Source organism: Diachasma alloeum, unplaced genomic scaffold (assembly GCF_001412515.2).
Source record: "Diachasma alloeum isolate Michigan unplaced genomic scaffold, Dall2.0 Dall_scaffold_00648, whole genome shotgun sequence".
Taxonomy (NCBI): Eukaryota; Metazoa; Arthropoda; class Insecta; order Hymenoptera; family Braconidae; genus Diachasma; species Diachasma alloeum.
This window is the reverse complement of record NW_021680780.1, coordinates 691,171-716,000: the sequence shown is the minus strand read 5'-3', so window position 1 is coordinate 716,000 and position 24,830 is coordinate 691,171. Positions and strand designations below refer to the sequence as shown.

Genomic DNA, 24,830 nt, shown 5'->3' with positions numbered 1-24,830 from the left:
TATGGCTAATAGAATTTTCCATCCATAGATAGTATCTGCTGTGCCCTCCTGGCCCTCATCTTCGGTCCCCCTCGTTGGATCCACTTCATCGCGCGTAAATAACGTAAAAATAACTCGTGATTAAGATTATTTTCCCCATTCAATCAAGAAATGAGCATTCTCCAATGATTAAATAGAATATATGTTGTCTCAATGTATTGCTCCTCCACTTTATTTGTGACAAAAAAAAATGCATATTTCAATAAGTAGAAAATGGAAAATGAAAAATAAAAAAGGAATGAATAAGAGTAACAACACTGATATGTATAAATATACATAGCAGACGACGATTATTAAAGCACTAGGATATATGGCCATTTTAGAGTGGTAGGTGGAGGAGGAGGATTATTATGACGTTATTATATTATTAGAAAAGAATAACACAAAATGATCAACAACCTAAATGTTTTTGGAGGGGAGGAAGAAACTCAAGAAATATGAACGATGACCATCGTACCCGGAGATCGTTGGCGGGTATTTAGAATTGTAGTTGTAGGTGGCATGTGGAGTAGGGGAAGGTTTAACGAGACCATAAAAGCACCGGACGACGAAAAGTTAAACGTTGTTGTATTCACAGTAACCGTCGCATTGACAACATTTCCATTATTGTGAGTTTGAATACAAAGTGCCATATAACTTGTCGGAAGAAAACATACAAAAGGACAAGTAATATCCACCAATAAGACAAACGCCATGGGACAACTTCCGCCGCGGCTTTTGTCCGTGGGTATCATCGCTGCTGCACTAACATTTATACTATTACTAATACCAGCTTCAGCAAGTAAGTTTCACTTATTATTAATTAATATACACATTTCACTTGATATCACCTGATTGTCAATAATTGACTAAATAATAATTATAATAACTGATCCAATGGATTAAATTACAAACAATTGAGAAAGAACAAATAATTAGGGTTTTATGAGCTTCAATGAGCGCTTGGTATCATTGAAACTATTACAGTCAATTGCCCCTTCATACATACCTTTCAAGCGGATATCTGGTTAAATTGATCTAGACACATCCCCTATTCAATACATGTATCACGATAATTTAGGCAATTTCAAAGAATGAAAAGAGAAAACAATGGAAAAATGGAAAAATTCATTGAATGAAATTTACAAATGAAGAATTGAAAATTTCTTTGCTCGATGAAGAAAAAAAATGAGGGGTGTTTATCACTTTTATCATATACTCCAAGATACTGATAAATTTAATGATATCACATTTGACCCTAGTTGAAATGCTTCCAGTTTTTTTTTGTCAACTTTGCGAAACTCAATGAGGTCACTCGAGATTAATCCCTCGCGACCTCTCTAAAGGGCAAATTCAAACTGTTATTACATAAACCACTGTATGCAAATAATCGACTGGCTTCATGATTTTCACATTTCATATTTTTCAATTGAAAAATAAAACTTGAATTGACTAGTTTTTTCTTCCACTCGAAAGGGACAAAGTAAGATAAGATAAGATATATGTTTATCGTTTAGGAATTTAAACAAAAGTTATACAAAGTGAAACATAGGAGGAGCAGTAATTACTGAGAATGGACAATAGAGAATAGATAGAGCAGTAATCAGAGAAAAAAAACAAGATGAACATTGCGATCTGAACGGTACAGATTAAAAAGAGATCGAAAACATAGAAAAGTTGAGGATGAGCCTCTCAGCTGTGCTGCTCATTGTCGAGGAGCCAGCGCTTCAAGTGCCTCTTGAAGGACGTGGGTGACGTGAGTTCTCGGATGTTGACAGGGATGCTATTCCAGGTCTCCGGACCAGCAGCAAAGTAGAGATATTATAGAGGGTGGCTAGATAATTGATAACATAGAAGACAAACAGAGGGAGAGAGAGACCGATGACCAAAGTTGGAAAGTTATTGACACTCATCAAATTTGTGAATACTAGTAGACTCAACATCCTGTTTAACGACTAAGGTCAATGTGATATCTCGGTTGCTGGTACATTATTTTGATTGTATATGACTATCCGTAACTTAACAGATACCAGGGGTCAAGGGACATTCCAATTCCCAACATTAGATTAGCGTGCATACATATGCGTTATCATTCTTGAATATTATTTGTATATATATATGTATATACAGCAGCGAGATTTATTAATTTTCTATTCTTCTTATAAAATTGTTTCAGATACTTGCATTGTTGGTTGTCATGGAAGTAAGTACATGAAATTATTTTCTTCATAATATACTTTAAATACTTGATATAATTGTAATATATGAAAATTGAATAAGCAGTGCAAGGGGGCAAAGGATACGCAGAGGGCAATACCTATTCATATGGATTTGAAGGAACATCTGTAACTGCAGTGAGTGAAGCACAAGGTGACTCGACAGTTAAGCTAAGCGCGAATGTTGAACTCTCAGTGAAGCCTGATTGTGTTCGTCAATTGAAATTGAAAAACGTCCTTCTTAATGGAACTGTAAGTATAGCATTTCAAGTTGAGCAAAAGCGAGGTAACTTTACCCCTCCCTTAACTCCTTTTAATAATAATAGTAATAATAATAATAATAATAATAATAATTTTAGCCGATAAGTCAGAAGGATGTGGAGCAATATGCTCTTCAATTCAATTACCACAATGGACATATCGACACAAGTGTCTGCACTGAGCCACATGATTCCCAAGCTTCTCTCAATATTAAACGAGCTATCGCATCACTCTTCCAAACAGCAGTTATGCAAGACAGTGGAGTTACTATGCATCGTGAGGTGTGTAATTAAATTTCATTTGTTTAATAATTCCAGTTGTAAATAATTAATTATAATTGTTTTCATTTTCTATTTCTATTTCTATTTCTATCACTAGACCGATGTATTTGGTAATTGTGAGACAAATTTTGAGTTTCGCACGGAAGGTGATAAGCTGACTGTTCATAAACGTAAAAACTTGTCAAACTGTTCCCACCGGGAGCATCTGCGCCATGGGCTCTTGTATTCCACTTATGATGGGTCCTCCGATATTCAGACATCGCCAATTGTCGATTCACATCAAGAGATTGAGCAGATTCTCGAGAATGGAATACTCAATAGTGTAAAATCAACAGAGACTTACATCTACAGACCTTTCACAAATGGTGAGGCAGGTGCAAAAACTGTTATTCACTCAAAATTGATTCTAAAATCTTCTTCTGCTGATGGACAATCAAAAGCACTGGTATCTATTCCAAAGTCACTTATATTTGAAGCACCTCATCCGGTTGTCGAATCGTCAGCAGAAGCTATTATAAATTCATTAAAAGCCATAAAAGAAACATCCAAACCTGAGGAAATAAAGAATGGTGCAGCTGAAAAATTTGGAGATTTGATAAAAGTTTTGCGTAAAAGCAATAAAAATGATATAATCAGTGTTTATCAGAAACTTAAAGCAGGAGCAAGTGGATTTGATAAGAATTATGATAAAAAAATTTTATTGGATGCACTTTATAGAACTGGTACAGGCGAAGCGGCAGAGGTTGCTGTTTATTTAATAAAAAATAAAGAGCTCGATGATTATGAAAAAATGGCTTATTTAGCCAGTCTCTCGTTGGTTGATCATGTCAATTTGCCAGCAGTGACAGCAGTTGTAACATTACTAGATGAAAAAGATGTACCACGAATTGGTTATCTCGGCATTGGTAATATTATTGGTAAATATTGCCGTGATCATGAATGTGATAATGTAGCTGAAGTAAAGGCAGCCCTGGCAAAAATTTCATCTAAAATTCATCAGAATAATGGAATACCAAAAAATCGTAAAAATGAAAATGAAATAATAGCGTCATTTAAAGCACTTGGCAATGCTAAATACCTTGATAAAGAGACTGTTGAGAAAATGGTAAAAATTATCAATGACAAGACAATTCATAATCGAGTACGAGTTTCTGCAATTGAAGCACTCCCAGCTAAATGTAGCGTGGAATGGACTAATCCAATACTTGATATATTTGCTAATCGTGAAGAGGACAGTGAAGTTAGAATTAAAGCCTACTTGAGTTTGATTGCTTGTCCATCAGCTACAGTTGCCAATCGCATAAAGGAAATTATTGATAAAGAAACTGTTAATCAAGTGGGATCATTCGTTACGAGTCATTTGAAAAATTTACGAGCCAGCACTGATCCAAGTAAAACAAATGCGAAAAAATATTTTCAAGAGATAAGACCACGCAATAAATTTCCCATTGATTATCGTAAATTCTCATTCAATAATGAATTATCATACAAGATTGATAAATTTGGAATTGGTTCGACAATTGAACAAAATATTATTTATAGCCAAAAAAGTTGGTTACCACGTTCAACGAATTTGAATCTTACAACTGAAATTTTTGGACGATCATTTAATTTCTTGGAGATTGATACACGCATTGAAAATTTGGACAAATTAATTGAACATTATTTTGGACCAAAGGGAATTATTAGGCATTCTGATATAGCTGATTTAATTGTTAATGGGAAAAATACATTCTCAAATGTGTATGGTCGTGTGAAAGAACGTATGGAAAAAATAGGACGTGGACGTCGTGCTGCATTAAATTATGGAGATGTTGAAAAATTTTCTAAAAATATAAAATCAACAAAATATGAGGATACACTAGATGATGATGTTGATATTGATATATCTGTAAAAATGTTTGGTCTAGAATTGGCATTTATGGATTTAAAAGATAGCAATGTGAATGATAATGACAAATCAACATCTACTATTGATAAAATCTTCAAGTACATAGATGAAGCATTAAATAATGCAAAAAATTTTGATTACAGTGTATCAAAACACTTGCATTTCATGGACATTGATATAATATATCCAACTGGTTTAGGTTTTCCATTATCCATTGGAATTGAAGGTAATGGTGTAACTAATGTAAAGAGTAGTGGTAAAATTGATTTAAAATCAATTATAAAAGATCCAAAGAATGCAGTTATAAAAATTGGATTGGAGCCAAGTGCTAGTATTAGCATCGCCGGTAGTCTTACCATTGATACATTTGGCATTGAAAATGGTTTAAAAGTTATTGGTGATATACATACATCGACTGGTAGTGATGTCTCACTTAGACTACTTGATGGCAATGGTTTTGACATCAATTTTGGAATACCCAAGAGGAAGCAGGAAATAATAAGTGTATCCAGTAAAGTGATTTTCATTGATAAAAATGGATTGAAAACACCAGTGAAATTTACCAAAGGTAAAGAGCACTCTGATTGCTTTGATCAATTTTCAACAATTCTTGGATTAACAATTTGTGGCCATTTCTCATTTCCTTATGAATCACTTGGATCCATTGATAAACGACCATTCTTTCCTATAAGTGGACCGGCTAAATTTGCCTTGAGTATTGAAAATACTGACGCAACTTCTTATCACTTACGGGCATTCTATGATAAATCAAAGGACAACTATAAATCAATGGAAATTCTCTTTGAAACACCAAACAGTCGGAATAATCGAAAAGTATTACTTCGTATTGAAGGCTCTAATGAACCAACTAAAAAATACATTAGAGCTGTATTTGATTCACCATTGAAATATGCCGATGGACAATTGGCTATTGAAAATAGTGATAAGAAGAAGGCATTTACAGTAACACTCAAGCATGACAAGGATAATTATTATGGATCAATTGGTATTGTTGCCAATGGAAATAAATACAAACCAATTTTGGAATATAAAATACCTGAACATATTGAAAAATTGGCCGTTGGTGGTAAAGCCGCCGGTGAAGCAGCAGCAGCAGCTTATAAACTTGATGGTGATATTATCGTCAATGATCAGGATCAAATGATGAAAAAGTATATATTTGAAAAAATTACTTTATTTGTACATGGTAAAAAATTGGCAAGTTTAGATGGATCAGTATTATCAGGAACACGTTTACTTGTTGTTGATGCTAATATTGCTCATAAAGATGAAAATTTTCACCTTAAATTCGATGGAAAGTTTAATGATCATGGATTAGATGTAAATTTGGCTGTTGTACCATTTAAAAATCCAAATATCGGTTTTCAATTGGTTTGGCACTATGATTTGACAAATGAAAAAATTGATCACAATTTTATATTTACTTATGGTGCTGATCTTCAATCTAAAATAAATCGATTCACTTTTACTGAGCATGTTACATATAAAAAAAATAATAATCAACGCTCAACAGATTATGCATATGTACCATTGACAGCATTTAAATGTAAATCAGAAATTACTTGGCCAGCTCAAAATTTTCATGCTAAACTTGAAAATCAACTCTCTACTCACCATTGTGAAACTGAAATCAATTTACACTATGGAAAATTCAAATTTGGTACTGAAATGGAAATTAAAATTGATGAAACTAATCCCTCAAATTGGCAATTTGAATTTGATACATATCTTATTGATAGTAAATTGTCATTGAGCGCTAAGCATGAAAAAATGACTGCTTATAAGAGAAAAATTGAGGGTAAATTTGAAATACCAGGAGCTAAATATGAAGGTGAAGCTATAACACTGTATCATGTTGAAGGGCACAATGCTAATATTGGACTTGAGAGTAAATTCAAATTGAATGGTAAAAAAATAGAAGTGAATTATGATTTTGAAATGAATCCTCAAAAATTAAATAGTCATGCTCTTGTGAGTTTTGATAATACAAAATATTTGGAATATCTTTTGGAAGGAACAAGAGGAGCAAAGCCACATGGTAAATTGACACTTATAATGAAGAAAATTTTAATAATTGCTGGTCAATTTACATATGAAAATGGCAAAGGTAGTAGTAGCATTGACATTGAGCTTCCAAGATTTGAGCGAAAAATAAAAGGAAATGGAGCACTAACAATTAGTGGTACACATCACATTGCCAGCATTGAAGTTCTACTTGATGCTGAAAGAGATCCAAATAAACGCATCAAATTATCAAGTGATTCAGACCTGACTAAAACATCTATTGATACGAAAAATATCATTGAAATTTTATCTTATAAAGTGGAAATCAATGGAAAAGGAAAGTTTATTGATAATAATAAATCAGGTCGTGATTTGGAGGGTACATTTGATTTACTTCTGCCGAATGGCCGTTATTTCATTGTCAATGGTAAAGGTAAAGCAATACGTGCAGCTGATAAAACCCTAATTAGTGGTAAATATGAACTATTGGATCATCAAAATAAAGGTGGACAATCACGTAAAATTGGCTATGAATATGATTTGGCTATGACTGAACCAAAACACGATAATGTTGAGGCAAAACATAATTTATTACTGGCTAATTATGATGATAAAAATTTACAAATTACTTTTGCCACTAAATACACTGGATCTCCTATTGTGGATGGGGCGATAAATAAGGCTGATATTCAATTTATTGCATCAGGAAGTTATTTACCTAAAGAATTAAAATTCATCTTTAGCAGTGATAAGGAGACAAAGGACAAAGCCTCATGGAAATTAGATTCATCGTTTGGTAATGATTTGACAATCAATGCTGGTGGTAATCATTTAAACGGTTATTATGAAAATAAACCAAGCATTGCTGATATAAGTATAGCATTGCAATTACCAAATGAAAAACTTCGTAATTTAAAATATCATGGTAAAATTAGTCTCTTATTGCCTAATGAAAATATTAATGATTTTGAATACACAACTATTCAAACATTGACATATAATGATGATAAAACAATCAGTGGTGATATTAATATTCGAGCAAATGGATTCCAGCAGCCAGGAGAGATTAAAAAAGAGAGTACAGGAAAATTGAAACTGGTTATTCTTCAACATTCACCATTGATAATCAATGGCAATATTAAATACGATCCATCTGGAGAAATAAAGAGAGGTGATGGTTCCATTGTTGTTAATTATGGTGATAAAAAAGTGGCTTTGAATTTTGATAGCACGTATAAATTGGATCTCAGCCACATAGGTATGAATATAAAAGCTACAACACCTGCTGAAAAATTGCACAATGTTGAATTTGGCTTTGAACGCAATGCCGTTAATAAAAAAATTAATGACAATGGTGCCTTGAATAAATACAACGTTCATCTGATTGCCGATGGAAAGAAGTACGATGTAAGCAGTGAATTTGAAATTAATGATAAAAAATTCAATCGTGTTGATATGATTTTCACATGCCCCGAAGGTAAAACTGAAATTCATTCAATGATGAATATAATTGGTGAAAATGAATACAAGGGTGATTGGAAAGTTGTAACACCAAAGGGCTTTGCAGTTGCTGATGGCCATTTGAAATTTGAAAATATCGATGATTTTATTATTGATTTCAATTTTGATAGTGATAAAATTAAAGAGCGAAAAATCCATGCCGAAATAGCGTCAAAGCCAGCAATCAAGACTGGCAAAAGAATCATTATCACCGTTACCAGTGATGGTAAAAATATTATAACAGGAAGTACAAATTATAATAAACGCGATGAAGTGGATAAAGTTATTGTTGAAGGAAGTGGTAATTTGAAAATTGGTGATAATACAAGAAGTTCAAAATTCATGTATTCACGTAAACAACTTAGACGGAATAATGACGGTGAAACTGGCGTTGTAATTATGTTGAATGCCAATTTTGGACCTTCAGCTGTTGTTGGAGAATTCAAACTATCTGATAAAGAAATCAATATATTAAATAGTTTCTGCGAGAAGAGTAAAGATTGTGCACACTTCAAACTTCGATCGATACTTGATAGTGATCGTGAAACACGTATGAATCATCAAATAACCCTTGAAGTTGATCTAAAAAAATTCTACGTACCTGTTGAATTTGGATTAAAAATAACAAGCAAATATCAGCCCAAAGAATTGACATTCGATCATACTGCCAATTTATATTTACATACATCAAAAGATAAAACACAATATTCGTCTCATATATATATGAATATTGATGAAACTGGTGTTGTTTTAACAGTGCCAAATCGTGAATTTGCCCTGATAACAATAATCAATGTGCCAAAATCAAAAATTCCAGTGGGGCCATTTAAAATTGATTTATCAGTTTATTTGGACAGAAAGAATCATCCAAATGATAAAACAAGCTTTATTGCAAATGGTGATATTATTGGGGATAAAAATTCCGCTGGAATATCTGGTGAAGTGCGTTTTATTCATCCAGGACAAACTAAAGATATGATGGTAAAGGGAAAAATTTATACTGGTAATGAATATTATCTCGATGCTAATGTAGATTTTGATGTTTTTGCAAAAAAAACACAAAAAATAACAGTTGCTGCTCAACTCTTTAAAAGACAAATGGAAAAAGGTTACAATATAACTGGCCTAGTTGATGTAACAAGCCGTGGTCAACAATTGAAAGTTAATTTGAAGAATAATTTAGCTGTATCATCAAGTGAAATGGGCTTTGAAACATCTCTATCATACAATGATAAAAATCAAAAAGCCAAAACAGTGGGAGTATTTTTCAACGCCAATGCCAAGCAGATTAATTTGAAAATTCAAGGACCTAATAAATATTTACTACAATCAGACTCTACTATTGAATTGAGTAAAAATAAACAAATGATTGAATCTAAATATCAAATTGTTGATAATCCAACAGTTGTGGTCAGTATTGAGGCACATGACTTTAATAACTTTAAATATCAAAGTTATCAGCAAGATAAGCCAGATAACAAATTAATTGTTAGTGGTAGAGCTGTTATTGGACAAGTTGGTGAAATTCATGCTGATGCAATGATTAATGGTGAAAAGAAAAATCTCTTCAATATTGCTATTTATCTCGATGAAAATCGTTTTCTCAAGCCAAATTTTGCATATAATAAGGATAATATCGTATATATGATTGATTTATATCGTGAAAAATTGTTAAAATATGCTGAAATATTGAAAGAAGCTGGCAAACAAGTTAATGATGAGGCATCCATTGAATTTAAAGATTTAATTGATCATTTAAAAAAATCACAGTCAAATTGGAGACCAATGATTGAATATTATCAAAAAGAATTAATAAAATTGAAGGAGGAAATTAACAATGACAAAATTCTTCATGAAATTATTGATGCTTATAGCAAAGTTTTTGGAGGTATAACAACTGCAATTGTACAAATAATAAAACAATTGACTGAGCATATTGAACAATTGCACAAACAATTTAATGAAATAATGGAAAAATTGTGTGAAGCCATTAAATCAACCTCACCAAGGATCAAGGAATCCATTGATAAAATTGCCAAAGCTGCTTTAGAAATAATTGATGCTGCAAGTAAATTAGCCGCTACATATGTCAAAGCTATTATCAATATTATTAATGAGCATCAAAAAGAATTAAAAGAATTGATAAAATTGATGAGTGAAATTGCTCATGATATAATAAAAATTTTATCCAAAGGTATCAAACAAATTGAGGCTGATGTGAAGAATTTTATTACAATGGTGAGTCAACAAATTAAAGCTCTTCCAATTAATGAATTCTTTTCATCATTAACAAAATACAAATGGTCGGATATTTCCAATTATAAAATACCAGAAGGAATTTTAATGCCAATTGAAGAGGCATTTGTTCAACTTACAAAACTATTACCAACTGAAGAATTACGTCAATTTGTTACAATCACATACAATTATTTAATGAAACTCATTAAACACGAGAGTGTCGATGAACAAATGGAAATTAAAAATATTTATACCCATGGAATTGATGCACTACGATCAATAATTGCACTTATACAACATCAGGATATTAATAATCACGAGTTTTTCGGAATATTTGGCGATAATTTATTAGCCAATTTGCACTATATTAGAAATATTGCTGGTTTACCAATTTTAAAATTATCCATTATCAATGTCATTCGGAATGGTGAACTTCCAAGTATTAGTGATTTATATTATACTTATCGTCCAACTGGTCATACTTATTCTGATATCATACCACCGTTCAGTAAAATGGCAATTGTTGTTGAAGGTGGACACTTCTTTACATTTGACGGACGTCATTTAACAATGGCTGGTACATGTGATTATATATTGGCACATGATACACATAATGGAAATTTCACAATAATTGGTAGTTTCAATGGTGGAAAATTCATCAGTCTTACTATTGTAGCACCCAGCGAGAGTATAACACTTAAATCCAATGGAAATATATTGGTAGATGATAAACCAGCCGAATATCCAGCTAATACGAAAAATCTTCATGCATTTTTAACACCTCCTATTGTCAATGTTAAATCAGATTATGGTATACATGTTGCCTGTAGTCAAAAAACTCCAATGATCTGCAGTGTTTATGTCTCCGGATTTTATCATGGAAAATTACGTGGTATTTTCGGTGATGCTAATAATGAGCCTTATGATGATTTAACACTTCCTACTAATCACATTACTGAAAATGAGTCTGATTTTGCTAATGCATATCGACTCAATTCAGCATGTACAATAGCACCAGCCATTGATCATCATGAAACTCACGCACGCAATCCCACATGTACATCTTATTTCACTGATACTTCTTCAATGAGTTCATGCTTCAATTATGTCAATCCAATGGCATTCCGTCAAGCCTGCGATCATGCTACAGCAGCTGGAACCCCTCGTGCTGCATGTCTCATTTCTGCTGCTTATTATGCAGCTTGTCGGAAACAAGGTATTGCCATTTCAATTCCAACTGAATGTGGGGCCTGCAAAGTTGGCAAAGATAAAAATGTCGCTATTGGTGACAATTTCAGTGTTAAAATACCTAATAAAGAGGCCGATATTGTATTTTTCATTGAACAAAATACCAAGAATGACAAGATATATCATGATTTTATTGTACCTCTAATGGCTGAAGTTAAAAATGAATTTAAACATTATGGAATCAATGATATTCATATTGGATTGATTGGCTATGGTGAGGATATGAAATGGCCCCAACATTATACAACCGGTGGCAGTGCCAATATCAATGGAGAAGTTAAAAATATCAAGTTTTCCGAGGCTAATAGTCCAATAACTTTTAAACAAGCTAAAGAGGGTGATGTTAAAACTCGTCTCAATTATGCCAAACAAAGAATTGATGTTGAGCTTGGAACATTTGCCATCACCGATGCTTATGAAGAAGCGATACGTTATCCCTTTAGAATTGGATCTGCTAAAGCTGTTGTTGGTATTATAGCAACACCTTGTGAAAAAAGCCCTTTACCACTTTCTCTTCAACAAGTCAGATTATTCATGGGACAAAAAGCTTATCGTGATCTTGGATTGACCTACCATCACATTGGTTTTTTAAATGATATATTAGTATCTGGTAAAATGCAAAAGAATGTTGTAGGATATGATTCAACTGCTGCTTACACATTAGCCGATAGTAAAAACAAACCACTGCAAGGAAGTATCGATAAAAATAACTTGGTTCTAACTAGCAATGATGTCTGCGCTGGATTTGCTGTATCTGTAAGTTTTACTCAATAATTTACTATATGAGGAAAAAATGATAAAATACATTATTATTATTATTAATTTCAATTTCAGTCGGGAGGTGCAGCTTTCAGTTCGAATCACTTTCTCGAGGCAAAGCCAAATCAACAAAAACAATTTATACAAGTAACAGCAAGACGAATTGTTGATGGTATGGCAAATGTCCAATTACAAGAGGATTGTATCTGTAAACAACAGTCAGGACTTAATGGCCATGCAAACTGTAAGATTGTTGGACGCAAAGAAAAAGAATCGCTTGGTGTGAGTATTTGAATTATTATTATTATTATTATTATTATTATTATTTTCATCAAACGTTTGTAATTACAATTTCTTTTACTTTCTTTTCAGAGGCATGCTAAGGATTCCGTCAAGGGTTGAAAAATTTCAACATCCATAATGTTCCCCTTCCCACAAGCCACATAGAATTTTTTACTTTTATGAGAAAGATGATAGAAAAAGAAAACAAAAACAAAATATATTATTAAATCCATCTTTTTTCATTTTTATTTACTATTACTATACGAATTGTATATTATAGATTAATACCACTATACTCTTGTACGATCAATTTGTTGGATTTTTTATTTTGTTCATATATTATATTTTGTATTTCTTGTAATACGTATTATACGTACATGTGACCATTTATTCGAATCATACCTCGATGAGTCAATGAATATTAATAATAATAATAATAATAATAATAATAATAATAATAATAAAACACAAAACCGTTGATATTACATCAAATTTATTCCCATCATGAGATGATTAATTCTGTAATTCTATAATTGAAACATTAAAAATTACAAGCCGTGAAAGAAAGCGAGTAATTTTGCGATTTTTTTTTGTGGATTATTCAAATTAGCCTCTCATTTGCTCTAAAATTTAGCCATTCACTTTTGTATTTGAACATGACAATTCAAATTAACGAAAAGAAGAAAAAAAAACATGTACAAACCGTCATTATTTAATTAAAATTTCTTTTAACTCGGGTTTATATACAATTTGTATGTAGATAACTGTTGAATGGTGGGGATTGGGAAGTGGTAAATACAAGTGTCAGCCAATAGCGCTTGTCAGTTGCTCCGAAGCGCCACAGAGCAGTGTTTTTTTTCTTTTTTTCTTATGTGTCATGTAGTTAGTCGTGTGCGGCGGCCCTGTATAACGCTAACGGTAACGTGTACCTACCCTTTCATTCATTATTATTCAGTATTATTTAATTTACATTAAAATTGATTAGAATATACAATTACACCATTGCATAATAATCAACTCACCAATTGGATGTGAGTGTCGCAACTACTCTTTCGAATGTGGAAACAATGAAAGTGAATCGCGCGCCCTTGACATTCGCATAAAAGAAATATTTCTCTACATGAACAGATCACCAGTTATCCTTGATATATACCTACACATGCCAATAATACTTATATCATAATTTTTTTCAGATGACAAAAATATTTCTAATCGTCATTTCGTTAATTATTGGCATTCATTGTCAACTGATATTCCCTGATGAATTCGAAAGATTCGAAAAAATCAGTCCACCGAATGGGAATCAAAGTCCACCCTTTCCCACATTTCCCCCAAATACTTATCCGATCAGTGAGGATAGTTATACTCCCGTTATAAATAACATTCAACAAGCAAAAAGTATACAAATAACGTTATCAAAAAATCACAATAATAATAATAATAATAATAATGGATTATCAAGTTTTGGTTCGTCAAACACGAATAGGACTGATGAAAAAATCTACTGGAACGATTATGTGAGTATAATTTTCAACTTGTTATGCGAATAATTATACAATAATTATAGTACTTATTTTATCTTTATTGTGTGTGCTTCAAGGTTAATAATCTCATAATTAAAGGAGTAATGAAGTTTGCTTTGGATATGAACCATGCAATCGACGCAGATCAGCAAGAATTATCTATGAGCTTGAATCGTCAAAATGTTGTATTTTCTCCAATAAGTTTAGTAGCAACACTGGCTATAGTTTTACTTGGTTCTGCTGGCAAGACTTTTGACCAAGTGGAAAAAATCCTCGGTCTTTCGTCTGATATTGATATTTCTAGCCATTCAGAAATTGTTCATGAAATGTTGGCTTTATTACTCGCTTCCATAGATACCAGATTACCGATCAATGCAACAGGCCCTCAAGTTAAATTTGCTAATGGCATATTTATTCAGGTAAATTATTTGAAAAAAAAAAAAAAAATTTTTTTTGTACAACACTATAACGAGCGTCTATTATTGTCTAGGCTGGTTATCCCATTCGTCCAGAATTTTTAGCAATCAGCCAAGGAGTTTATAATAATGAGGCAATTAATGTCGACTTTATGAGACAATCTGTGACAGCTCAGAGGATTATAAACAATTGGGTAGACATGAAAACCCATGGAAAAATTAAGAATATTTTGACACAAGCCCCCAACCCCGAAACTAAGATTATTTTCGCATCTTCTTTATACTTCAATGGTGAATGGAATAAATACTTCCTCAACAAAGGCACCAAACGGTTAGTCAAAATTAATTTCGACACGATGGGTTTTTCCAGTGACCAGTCATATGAAAAGATTTTTTTCTCGTGTTTTCTCTTCTTTTCTTCCCACTGTGTCTACAGAACGGTTAATTTTTCTATACATTTTTTTTCTTCTCTTTAAGAATATACCAATACTTGGTTCTTAGAAAAGTAGCTACAAGTGAATGTAAATGAGTTCTCGACGTGATTCTTTGTTTATCGCAGGAAACCATTTACGTTGGCATCTGGACAAACCGTTGACGTAGATATGATGTATAACGGTGGGGATTTCCCGTTCTATCGTGATCAACAATTGGGCATAGAAATTGTAGGACTTCCCTATAAAAATAGTGCTCAAAGCCCAGTAAGTTGAGGTGATCCAGTGCTTAAATATCCAGAGAATTTCAGTAAATAATATTATTGTTTTTATTATTATTTTTTCAGGTTGAGCCAACTGATTTTCGACTTTTTGAATCAACAATGTACATTTTGTTACCAATATCTACAGATCCAAATGCTCTCAAGACGTTGCAGTCTACATTGACGCCGGATCTTGTTGAACAACTCATATTGCACATGGAAAATGAACATTGTGTCATAGGATTGCCACGGATGAAATTGTCAAGTACATTGCATCTCAAACGTGCACTTGAGTCATTGGGTCTGATTTCACTCTTCCGCTCGGATCAAGCAAATCTGGCCCTCCTCTCTGCCGGTCCCAATCGTCCCATTCCTAATATAATCCCAACCACATCGGATCCATTAATCTTTACAAGAATCAATAATGAAGATCCTCCAGGAACTGCTGAGTTAACAAGTGGCAACTTCACAGGACGAAATAACTACTTCAAGTATGAAGATAAACAAGGCGGATATAAAGTACAACAATGGAATAATGGAGTTTTTGTTGAAAAAATTATAAAATCGGAACGCCAAAGAAGACAATTATCACCAGAAAGTGTAAAAAAAAAATCTAGACTTTATAAGCGACAAATTAATCGTCCCATTGGCAATGATTTCAGTAAATTCATTGAAAGACAAGGTTTTTCTAATTATGGTCTTGATGCGCTGAGAAATAATGCTCATCTAGTTAATCCTGGATTATATGCTTCTGATGTTGTACATAAAGTTGAAATTGATATAACAGAAACTGGTACGGTTGCTGCAGCTGCTACCAGTGCTACGATTACACGCACCGCACATCTCTTTATAGCCAATAGACCTTTTATATTTTTCATCAGACATGGACCATCACGACTAATTCTCTTCTGGGGTTCCATCAATCAACCCACCCCAAATTATTCGAAATCATTCAAATAATTTTTTTTCTCTTTTGCTCTCTAATTCAATTTATTCCCCCCACATTTTCCCGTAGGTTATTATTATCATTGAATTATTATTATTATTACTATTATGAGAGAAGCATATCAACTTATACGCTATATACCATATATAGACATTATATTTTTACTAATAAATTTGCCTTCAAGTGGCTACATATTTTGCTTGTAATGTTGCCGTAAATTTTTATTATTTATTATGCGGTCATTGAATTTTCATCCACATACAGAAACATTTATCAACATTAATATTTCACTTATTTAAGACTGAATTCACTATTTAATTTTCAACAATTCATTTTGCCTAATTCCCAAGCAAATAGAGTTACAATGATTGATTATAAGAGCTTCAGTGAGTATAAATAAATGAAGAAAACAAATAAATAAATTCCAAAAGAAAAAAGAACATTTTTCAAATTATTTTTACACACATGAAATGATGATTTAAAAAAAATACTAATAATTATGTTTAGGTAATCATAAATTTTAAAGTATAAATCAGAGGCTAAAGAAATAATGAACAGTGATTCACGGCTCATCGTTCTCCATTGGTCGTGCAAGATTAAAATCCAAAATTTCGTCAGATGTCAAAAATCGGACATCACTATCTTCAGATAATCCAGAGCCCTTACTCGATTTTGCACCACGTACATAAGATTTTCGCCATGTCCAAATGAAGATAATGACAATGGTTACAACTGTTGCCAATACTATGAGAGCAGCTATTATGCTGATGATTGCAGTTGAACTCAGAGACACGTGAGATTGCACTTGTTGCACTTGCTCAATCATGAAATGTGTTTCTATTGGCGAAAAAAAGTGGATAATTGAATTTTTTATAAATAAATGTAGCTAATGTTGGAAATTTATTAAACTTTGATAATATTGCATTAAAGAGATTTTTTATACGAGACATATTTATTACATATGAAAAATTGTCCAAGTTATTTTAGATATTGTAGTACAACTTGCTTGACTTCCAATGTAATTCAAGCAATCGTCTTTTAAAAATGCTTTGGAAGCTTATTTATTTTTAACTATAAACAAAAGAAATTATACCACAATTGCAGTTGCAATAATACTTTAACCCTGCTACTTACCAGTTGTCGCATCAGAATGATTCGTCTTAAATGATACGAACGGAGTTTCCGGGTGGATCGTACTTTTAGTCATAGGATAAGTCAATTTTGTTGTGTAAGGCTCCAATTCATCTTTGGGCTCGACAGGCGTTGAAACATAATGATATTGCATTGTAAATCCATTATTACCAGTTGGAGGAGTGTATGAATCATCAGCAGTAGCTGAAACAAAACCACAACGTAAAGACTGATTTTGAAATTATTTTGCACCATGAAATGCTTGTCAGATTTAACTGTCACGATGAAACAAACCTAAAACACAGTACTCAGCAAAGTCAGGACAGCATGTAGAATTATCAGCACAATCGAAGGAACAATGGCATGCATCAGGCGATGTTGTTGGTATTATGGTTGTCCAAGTGCCCATATATTTTATATTATTACCACATCTTCCTCGACAACTCTGCGCTGCATTGATTATTTCAATTTGATCTTCAACAAATCATGATAAAAAATATTGAGTAAACTAATCATCAAATAGAAGACAATTGTGTATTTCTATTCATTCCATTCACCATCTTGTTCTTTTACAGATGCACTAGTTACATTGTCATTGGGTGTTTGTGCTTGTAAACACTCTTCACCTTGGAGAATAGCAACATCATCCACTGCTAGATCACTCACATAACCAGCACCCCGTACGCCTTCAATAATAATCTGAAAATGAAAAAAAATTTGAAAAAAAAAAAAAAAAAAAAAAAAAGAGAGAGAAAGAAAATGTATCTATCAATAACTAACATACTTGAAAGTTGTCACTGGTTTTGGGAAGATTGAAAATTCCATGGAGCCATTGATTGCCTTGATTATGATGCTTTTCAAACATTATTTGAAGATTATCTGGATTTGACTCAAGTTTCAAGTAAATTCGTAATGTACCGATGGTAGCACCATACATATGATACCTGAGTAGAATAGTTATAATATAGTATAGATAGATATGATTTTTTTCTTTTTTCCATTAGTTTTAAGGAAAATTACCAGAAAGAAAAACATCCAGAATTGGTCAATGAGGCATTATACAGTGGTGATATAATTCGTGCTGTATCATTGACGAGTCTGCCAGATGCTTCAATATACAGATAATAGCCATCATTTCCAGGGCCAAGGGTATGATCATGTGTAGGACCAGTTCCAATGTGCGAACTTGGTGTCTGAAAATTATGTCTCCGCCAATCAAAGTCATGTTTGGGATCCTGCTCCCACCAACACAAGTCTGGAGTTTCAAAATCACATTTTGTTGGTGCTGTAATAGTGGTATCTGTGCAAAAATGAATAAATCTATTGATAAAAGAACAAGACACGAATATAAAAATAAATACAATCAATCAATAAAATAAATGCCATAAGAATTACCTCTGCAATAAGGCGCTGTACCATTCCACTGCTTTCCGTTACAATAAATCTCAACACTACCAATGAGCACATATCCAGGTTCGCAAAAAAATATAAGTATTGCTCCATTATATTTGGGTGCAACAAGCGCGTGATCAGGCGCTGATAACTTTGGACATTGAGAATCTTTAAATTAAACTTGTATAAATTTAACAAATTTTAAACTACGTGCAAGAATAAAAATAGATAAACAATTATTCTTTAATACGTACTAACACAAACTGGTATTGAAGTATCCCAATTACCACGGACGCAGGTAGAATATTTATCTCCAATGAGAGTGAAACCGTCATAGCATTTGAATCTTATTATTTTTCCACGTCTTCTTATTTGAACTTTACCATTCTTCAAAGAAACTAGTGGACACCTCACTTGAAAATGAAATGAATGAAAAATTTTCTTTATTATCTTATTATAGAATTATACAAGTCGAAAAAATGATAAATTCAATAATTATTGCTGTAATTTTACTTACATCCACTATCCCATGAGCCAATAGTATACTGCCAGAGTTCTAATATGGCAATCAGCAATATAAATATATACTTCATCGTAGTTCATTCACTTGTAAATTTTTCTCTTAAAATGTCAACTTTAAAACATCCCTTTTCTTTTTTCGATATTAGCATAGAATTCAATTTTCAAATGCTATTGGCTTATATTTAAGAGTGATAGAGTCATAATGAACGGCCGTTATTCAAACGTTTTTGTCATTTAGCGCTACAATATAGAGCTTAATACCGGGAGGGAATGAGGGCGGAGATGTTACTTCCCTTCTGACTGTGTTTGTGCGATTGGTTATTATCTGTTTCCGTTTGAATTTATCTTACACTGACACTAGCTATTGAGAGAGACCTTGGCCGCTCGGGAGAACCCAAAATTTTATGACTATTAACATTCCAACATCATCATCATCATCATCATCATCACTCCCGCCTGTTTGAAAATTTTATTCATTTTCGGCAAAAACAAGAAAAATAAATGCCTTAATCTCAGTCCATTTATATTTACTAATGAAATATATCACATAATAATAGAAATATTTATATAAAAATTGTAAAATCAAACTAATAGTAATAATTATTGATATTATCGAAGAGGAATTGGCGATGTGTAGCATGATTCAGCAGTGGTCTATCAGTATCACTCCGGTAATTTTTATAATAATTTGAAGACGAAAGATCATTTTGAAATGGAGTATTGATCCATTGTTTTGTGTTCCATAGTTCTGATGGTTTATCTCGGCCTTTTCTTGAATTTACAGTGTCACATTCCATTTTGTGTTTTCTTTTCTCTGGATTAAATAAAATAAGTGGATCAGCTACTAATAACGAAGGTGTAGTTGCACTAAATGGAGCTCCCTCACTGTTGTATGGATATTTATGCGGATAAACTGCAATACGCCGAGGACAATTCCTAATATCATACTTATTCTCAACTGCAAAATACTTGATTGGTTGCTGCATCTCTTTTGATTGTTTTTTCACTTTTTTATTTTCATTTCGTTGATTGGCTTGATTGAAATAATAATCATCATGGGAGGGCAAAACTTTCAAGTCACTAGCAACAGCATCCTCTTTTGCACTAGCATTGCTTTTAAAAAAACAATCAGTTTTTTTATTATATAATAATGTCTTATGCTGCCATTCGTTGATGCCATTTGATTTGAAATGTAATGGCAATCTACTAATTGATTCTCGAGGAGCATTACTCTCTGAAAACCTCACCAATCCTTTCAACTTTTCTGACCTGTCCTTCAATTTATTTTCCACCAGACATTCATCATTCTCATATGAGTGTTGATAATGATGAGAATCATAATTATAAAATGTATCAGCCGTATCCTGAAATATATCTTTGTCTATCCCAATGTTTTCGTAATTCTTACTTTTCACATTGAGAAATTTATCATGGCGAATTAAACGAAATATAACACTTGGTGTTTGGATCATATCATATTTGTCATGTATATTATTGAGTGATTGATTTATTTGTGAATCGGCCATCGATGGAAGGACTGGTGCGTGTTTATTAAATTTCTCACTAAACAAAGGAATGGCTTGATGTGATGTATTATGATTCACCGCATCTAGATTGTCATGACATTTAACTGATGATTTCATTTTCTCAGGATTCTGTTGTACAAAATCATTTGAAATTTCAGTAAAATATGTTAAATTGTTTCTCTTTTTCGATATTTTTTCATTTCCATTTTCATATCTGTAAGTAGACCGATCATGTGCCATCTCATAATTCCTACTCCATTCTTGGCTTTCATCATCAATTGCTGAATAGGATGTGTATGAAAAATCTCTGGCTGTCGATTTCCTTTGTTCTACGCAATTGGCTATAGGACTCTTCTTCTCTGACTCTTTGCATAATACGTAAAAATCACAATTAGAATGATTGGACTCTGCGTATGTATCTCTCAGAAATATTGCAATTTTCTCTCCAGGAGCTTTAAGAAGAGACAAAAAAAAGAATAAACAAACAAATAACCATGTTGAACTTTGATCATTGCTATCCAGCTAGCCATCTACCATTATATCAAACACTGAATGACTATATCATACCTGGAAAGTAATCTAGAGGACAGTTTACAAAACGTTCAATGCAGAGTTGTGCACAAAATTCTTCAAAACAGGTTACAGGTGACCAGCGCCAGCGTCTCACTGACTGGATTTCTGAATTTTTCTCACCTGTCAAATGCTCCAGCCTCTCTGATTGATTATTTTCTATATCACTTCTAGTTGGTGTTACTCTGAATAAGAAATCCGTTGGAGTTATCACTATCTCTATTTCATTGATTATTATTATTATTATTATTATTATTATTATTATTATTATTATTATTATTATTATTATTATTATTATTATTATCATTAACATACTAGCAATAATTTATTTTTAAAAAATATTACCGCCACGACTCCTTTGATGGAAAATTTCTTGACTTTGATTTGTTGCTTTTTGTATCACAACTTGTATTCATTCTGATGTTAATAACCTGTTGATCTTCTTGCTCTTCATCAATTGATTTGCGTTTGCATCTTGTAAAAAAGCAATCAATCAAAAAAATTTTAATAAAATTATCAACTTCTTTCATATCATTATGATCCCTTACTTGTCACCAATTGTCGTGATCCAGTGAGAGCTCTCTCTAGTTGTCTTCAGGCTGTCCAATTGATTTTCATCGCAAACTCTTACGCCCTCAAATTTTCTGTGGAATTGTTTTTCCATTTTAGCGAGAAAAAAAAACATTGAAATCACCTAAAACCATTAGAACATTACGTACTTTAATAAATATCCATCACCGTTAAGGAGCTTTACAACATCACCGGGCTGTTGTCTTCCATTTTTTTCAGACATAGCAATTTTTTTTTGCACTTGTTTACCACTAATAGCATTTCGATAAATTCCAATAGACTAGAAAGAAAAATGTTGGCTAAATGACAGTACTCCAATGGATGTGAAAATGATTAAAAAATGGAAGAAAAAAAAAACAAAAAGATACCGGTTGAGGAAGGAGTCGATCACACAAAGTTCTTTGTCTTATTTCTTCTCCATCATTTTTTGTTATACCATTTGTCTCATCATCCTGCAACGTATAATTTCCAAATAATCAAATAATGAATTCATTGCATGTGAAAAGTCAATTTAAAGAATTATTTGATTACATTGTTCTGTCTTGTCGGAGCAAATTGGTTCAGTGTTTTTCTCAACGAATTTTCCACTTTAAAATTTAATCCCGTTTCTCCATAACATCTTTGTCTCTGCAAAAATAATTCATCTCTGAGATTTAAACGTATCAACGAGTATATATAATGAGAGGTTATGAATATATGTTCGTATATAACTGCCCTAACTGCCGGCCAGTGGCTTCATCGAAATATACGAAAATGTGAAAATATTCGTTCAACATTCTACCAAGAAATAAAATATAATTGAGTGTTTATTGAACCATACCCATTTTTTCCTTGTATTCAGTACCTGACGTCTTACTTGATCGAGATCCTTCTTTCTTCTCTTCTTTTTTGTTCTCATCATTTGTGTCTTACTCTTTTTCATTGCTTCACTCATTGCTACTCATAGATCTGTGACCAGTATACTTTTTTATCACTACTATCTCTTTTTTAATCCTCACAAACGATAGCAACTTTGAGTTGAGTAGAGTTATTATGACAATGTGATAATTTTGTTATTAGTAGGAGAAGAAAAAAAATGAATAAGATAAATACAAACAATTCACAATGGCATACGTCACTTATTTGTAAACTATTGTCCGCTGAATTCCGTCATTTACAAATCGGACAAAATCCTCTCGTAGTGACCTTGGTGAACGAACGAGCCTGTATCAAGGGCATCTGACTCCTAAACCAGCTGTCGCCACGACCGTCATGATGTTGCAAATGTAAAAAAAATTCAAAAACAAAACAAAATAAAACTAATCAATAGACTCAATAAAAAAATTAGTAGTACATGAGAATTACTCCGATTTGACTGATACAGAAATAAATGATTAATGAAAAATCTTGAACATTTTTCATGATGCATTGACATGTTTTTTTAATAATTAATAGAGCTATACTGCTATTTTGTGATATTGGAGCGTTGACACGTAACGGGCGTGACTGCTTTTATATTGGTTAACCCCGGAAATGGAGTGTCACCATCATCCCTTAAAACCTCTGTGATGATGCGTCAATTCCCGCTCTGTTGCGCTCTATTTGCCTCGAGCGGTCTATTATTGACCCAACGATCCACCTGCTGCTAGACTAACTGTCATTGTCAACGATCCTTGCTTCTCATGTTTTTTCTTTGCCATTCGCAATAAACACAGGTACCTGGTACCATGTGTCATATGCACTCGAGCTTTTGACATTTTTCACTGGAGCAGGGAAAGTTCTCTCGTCTTTTATTCATGCAGTACAACGTCAATGGAGAAATGTTCAAATGATGTTAGACAGTCAACATATCAAAGATAGAATGGACATTTTTTGCCGTATCATTATTATTTTGGATTTTTTTTTTTTTTTTTTTTTGCATTTGGTGATTCATTCGTCAGTTGCGAGTTCTTTCTTCTCTTTATTCTCTGTACGTTGAATACATTGACTATAGCTTGGAAAGGAAATGCCTTCGAGAGAGGGGTCACTAAAAATAGAATTAACAAAATCATCTAGATTTTAGGTCGTTCTCAGAGAGAATATTAAGAATAGTGATATGTGAAGAAAATCACTTTTTTCGTGAAAATTAATGACTCACAATGGCCCCTTGTCTACTGGCCGTAAGGTGTAATAATTTTTTCGCGAATATGAAGATGAAATATATAACGTATCCTTGAATCACCGATTTAGTGGAGTAATTTACGTTAAATGTAAGCATATAGAAATGGTACAATACTAAATGCCATTTTTTTATTTTATTAACTATTACTTCAAGTTGGGATAGATGTGTGGTATAACCGGGCTCTCGCGCGCGTCATACACGGGCTTCATAGAGCTCGTGTCGACTTGCCCTGGCCACACCGTAACACAGCTATGTTGCGTCGACGTACTGGAGGAAAAGAGACGCATAGCTCAAGTAGTGTAGGGCGGTTTGCGATTGTAGAGGGACCATAGCTGATGAGGTAAAAGCCAGAGAGAGAGAGAGAGAGAGAGAGAAAGAAGGAAATAGCTAGTGGCTATTCGCAGGGGGTGCTAGCAGGTTTTACACCCTCGACCTCCTCTACCCTGTAGTATGAGTTGCAACCACTGGGGTGCGCTGCTGCGCAGGACCAACCCTCATTCGTGTCGCGCTCTGCGAGCTTAACGTGTCGTTTGGTGTGTCATTTTGTCCAAATAAATATCAAATATTCTCCATTAAAGGTGCGACTTTGTGGCAATGTATTTTTCTCCATTTATATCTTATTTTACAACAACATCAATAGAAGACTATTTTTCTCGAATTCAATTGTGACGTGTTTGTGAT

At 33.0% G+C, this 24,830-nt stretch overlaps 4 protein-coding genes across 4 annotated transcripts; 2 read left to right on the top strand and 2 right to left on the bottom strand.

Moving 5' to 3' along the window:
• Positions 1-619: 619 nt before the first annotated feature.
• LOC107043913 (apolipophorins) lies at positions 620-13,180 on the top strand. Its single transcript, XM_015265605.1, has 7 exons — positions 620-820; positions 2,195-2,221; positions 2,302-2,486; positions 2,594-2,776; positions 2,874-12,434; positions 12,513-12,719; positions 12,810-13,180. The coding sequence occupies exons 1-7, from the start codon at positions 733-735 to the stop codon at positions 12,837-12,839; spliced, it is 10,281 nt and encodes a 3,426-aa protein (XP_015121091.1). The 5' UTR covers positions 620-732; the 3' UTR covers positions 12,840-13,180.
• A 202-nt stretch (positions 13,181-13,382) lies between these two features.
• LOC107043915 (serine protease inhibitor 28Dc) lies at positions 13,383-16,742 on the top strand. The gene is made up of 6 exons (XM_015265607.2): positions 13,383-13,637; positions 13,913-14,236; positions 14,320-14,661; positions 14,733-14,989; positions 15,218-15,356; positions 15,437-16,742. The coding sequence occupies exons 1-6, from the start codon at positions 13,590-13,592 to the stop codon at positions 16,310-16,312; spliced, it is 1,986 nt and encodes a 661-aa protein (XP_015121093.1). The 5' UTR covers positions 13,383-13,589; the 3' UTR covers positions 16,313-16,742.
• An 11-nt stretch (positions 16,743-16,753) lies between these two features.
• Positions 16,754-19,754, bottom strand: LOC107043916. Its single transcript, XM_015265609.1, has 9 exons — positions 19,339-19,754; positions 19,076-19,234; positions 18,825-18,989; positions 18,450-18,729; positions 18,214-18,373; positions 17,987-18,128; positions 17,724-17,903; positions 17,433-17,633; positions 16,754-17,135 (listed from the first exon to the last, which is right to left on the bottom strand). Exons 1-9 carry the CDS (start codon positions 19,412-19,414, stop codon positions 16,861-16,863), a joined length of 1,638 nt encoding a protein of 545 aa, XP_015121095.1. The 5' UTR covers positions 19,415-19,754; the 3' UTR covers positions 16,754-16,860.
• Positions 19,755-19,837: 83 nt separating this feature from the next.
• LOC107043914 lies at positions 19,838-23,778 on the bottom strand. The gene is made up of 8 exons (XM_015265606.1): positions 22,830-23,778; positions 22,541-22,636; positions 22,378-22,461; positions 22,159-22,289; positions 21,988-22,083; positions 21,785-21,913; positions 21,437-21,624; positions 19,838-21,321 (listed from the first exon to the last, which is right to left on the bottom strand). The coding sequence occupies exons 1-8, from the start codon at positions 22,941-22,943 to the stop codon at positions 19,931-19,933; spliced, it is 2,229 nt and encodes a 742-aa protein (XP_015121092.1). The 5' UTR covers positions 22,944-23,778; the 3' UTR covers positions 19,838-19,930.
• Between the last annotated feature and the right edge of the window lie 1,052 nt (positions 23,779-24,830).

Excerpts from the sequence above, each read along its gene's own strand:
- LOC107043913 (XM_015265605.1), top strand. The coding sequence starts at position 733 with ATGGGACAACTTCCGCCGCGGCTTTTGTCCGTGGGTATCATCGCTGCT. Across the intron at positions 821-2,194 it reads ACTAATACCAGCTTCAGCAA|ATACTTGCATTGTTGGTTGT; the intron begins GTAAGTTTCACT and ends AAATTGTTTCAG. Across the intron at positions 12,435-12,512 it reads GCGCTGGATTTGCTGTATCT|TCGGGAGGTGCAGCTTTCAG; the intron begins GTAAGTTTTACT and ends TTTCAATTTCAG.
- LOC107043915 (XM_015265607.2), top strand. The coding sequence starts at position 13,590 with ATGTGTCATGTAGTTAGTCGTGTGCGGCGGCCCTGTATAACGCTAACG. Across the intron at positions 14,990-15,217 it reads CTCAACAAAGGCACCAAACG|GAAACCATTTACGTTGGCAT; the intron begins GTTAGTCAAAAT and ends TGTTTATCGCAG. Across the intron at positions 15,357-15,436 it reads AAAATAGTGCTCAAAGCCCA|GTTGAGCCAACTGATTTTCG; the intron begins GTAAGTTGAGGT and ends TTATTTTTTCAG.
- LOC107043916 (XM_015265609.1), bottom strand. The coding sequence starts at position 19,414 with ATGAAGTATATATTTATATTGCTGATTGCCATATTAGAACTCTGGCAG. Across the intron at positions 19,235-19,338 it reads TGGCTCATGGGATAGTGGAT|TGAGGTGTCCACTAGTTTCT; the intron begins GTAAGTAAAATT and ends TTCATTTTCAAG. Across the intron at positions 17,904-17,986 it reads ATCTGTAAAAGAACAAGATG|ATCAAATTGAAATAATCAAT; the intron begins GTGAATGGAATG and ends GATTTGTTGAAG.
- LOC107043914 (XM_015265606.1), bottom strand. The coding sequence starts at position 22,943 with ATGAGTGAAGCAATGAAAAAGAGTAAGACACAAATGATGAGAACAAAA. Across the intron at positions 22,290-22,377 it reads ATCGACTCCTTCCTCAACCG|TCTATTGGAATTTATCGAAA; the intron begins GTATCTTTTTGT and ends TTTTCTTTCTAG. Across the intron at positions 21,322-21,436 it reads TCCTCTAGATTACTTTCCAG|CTCCTGGAGAGAAAATTGCA; the intron begins GTATGATATAGT and ends CTCTTCTTAAAG.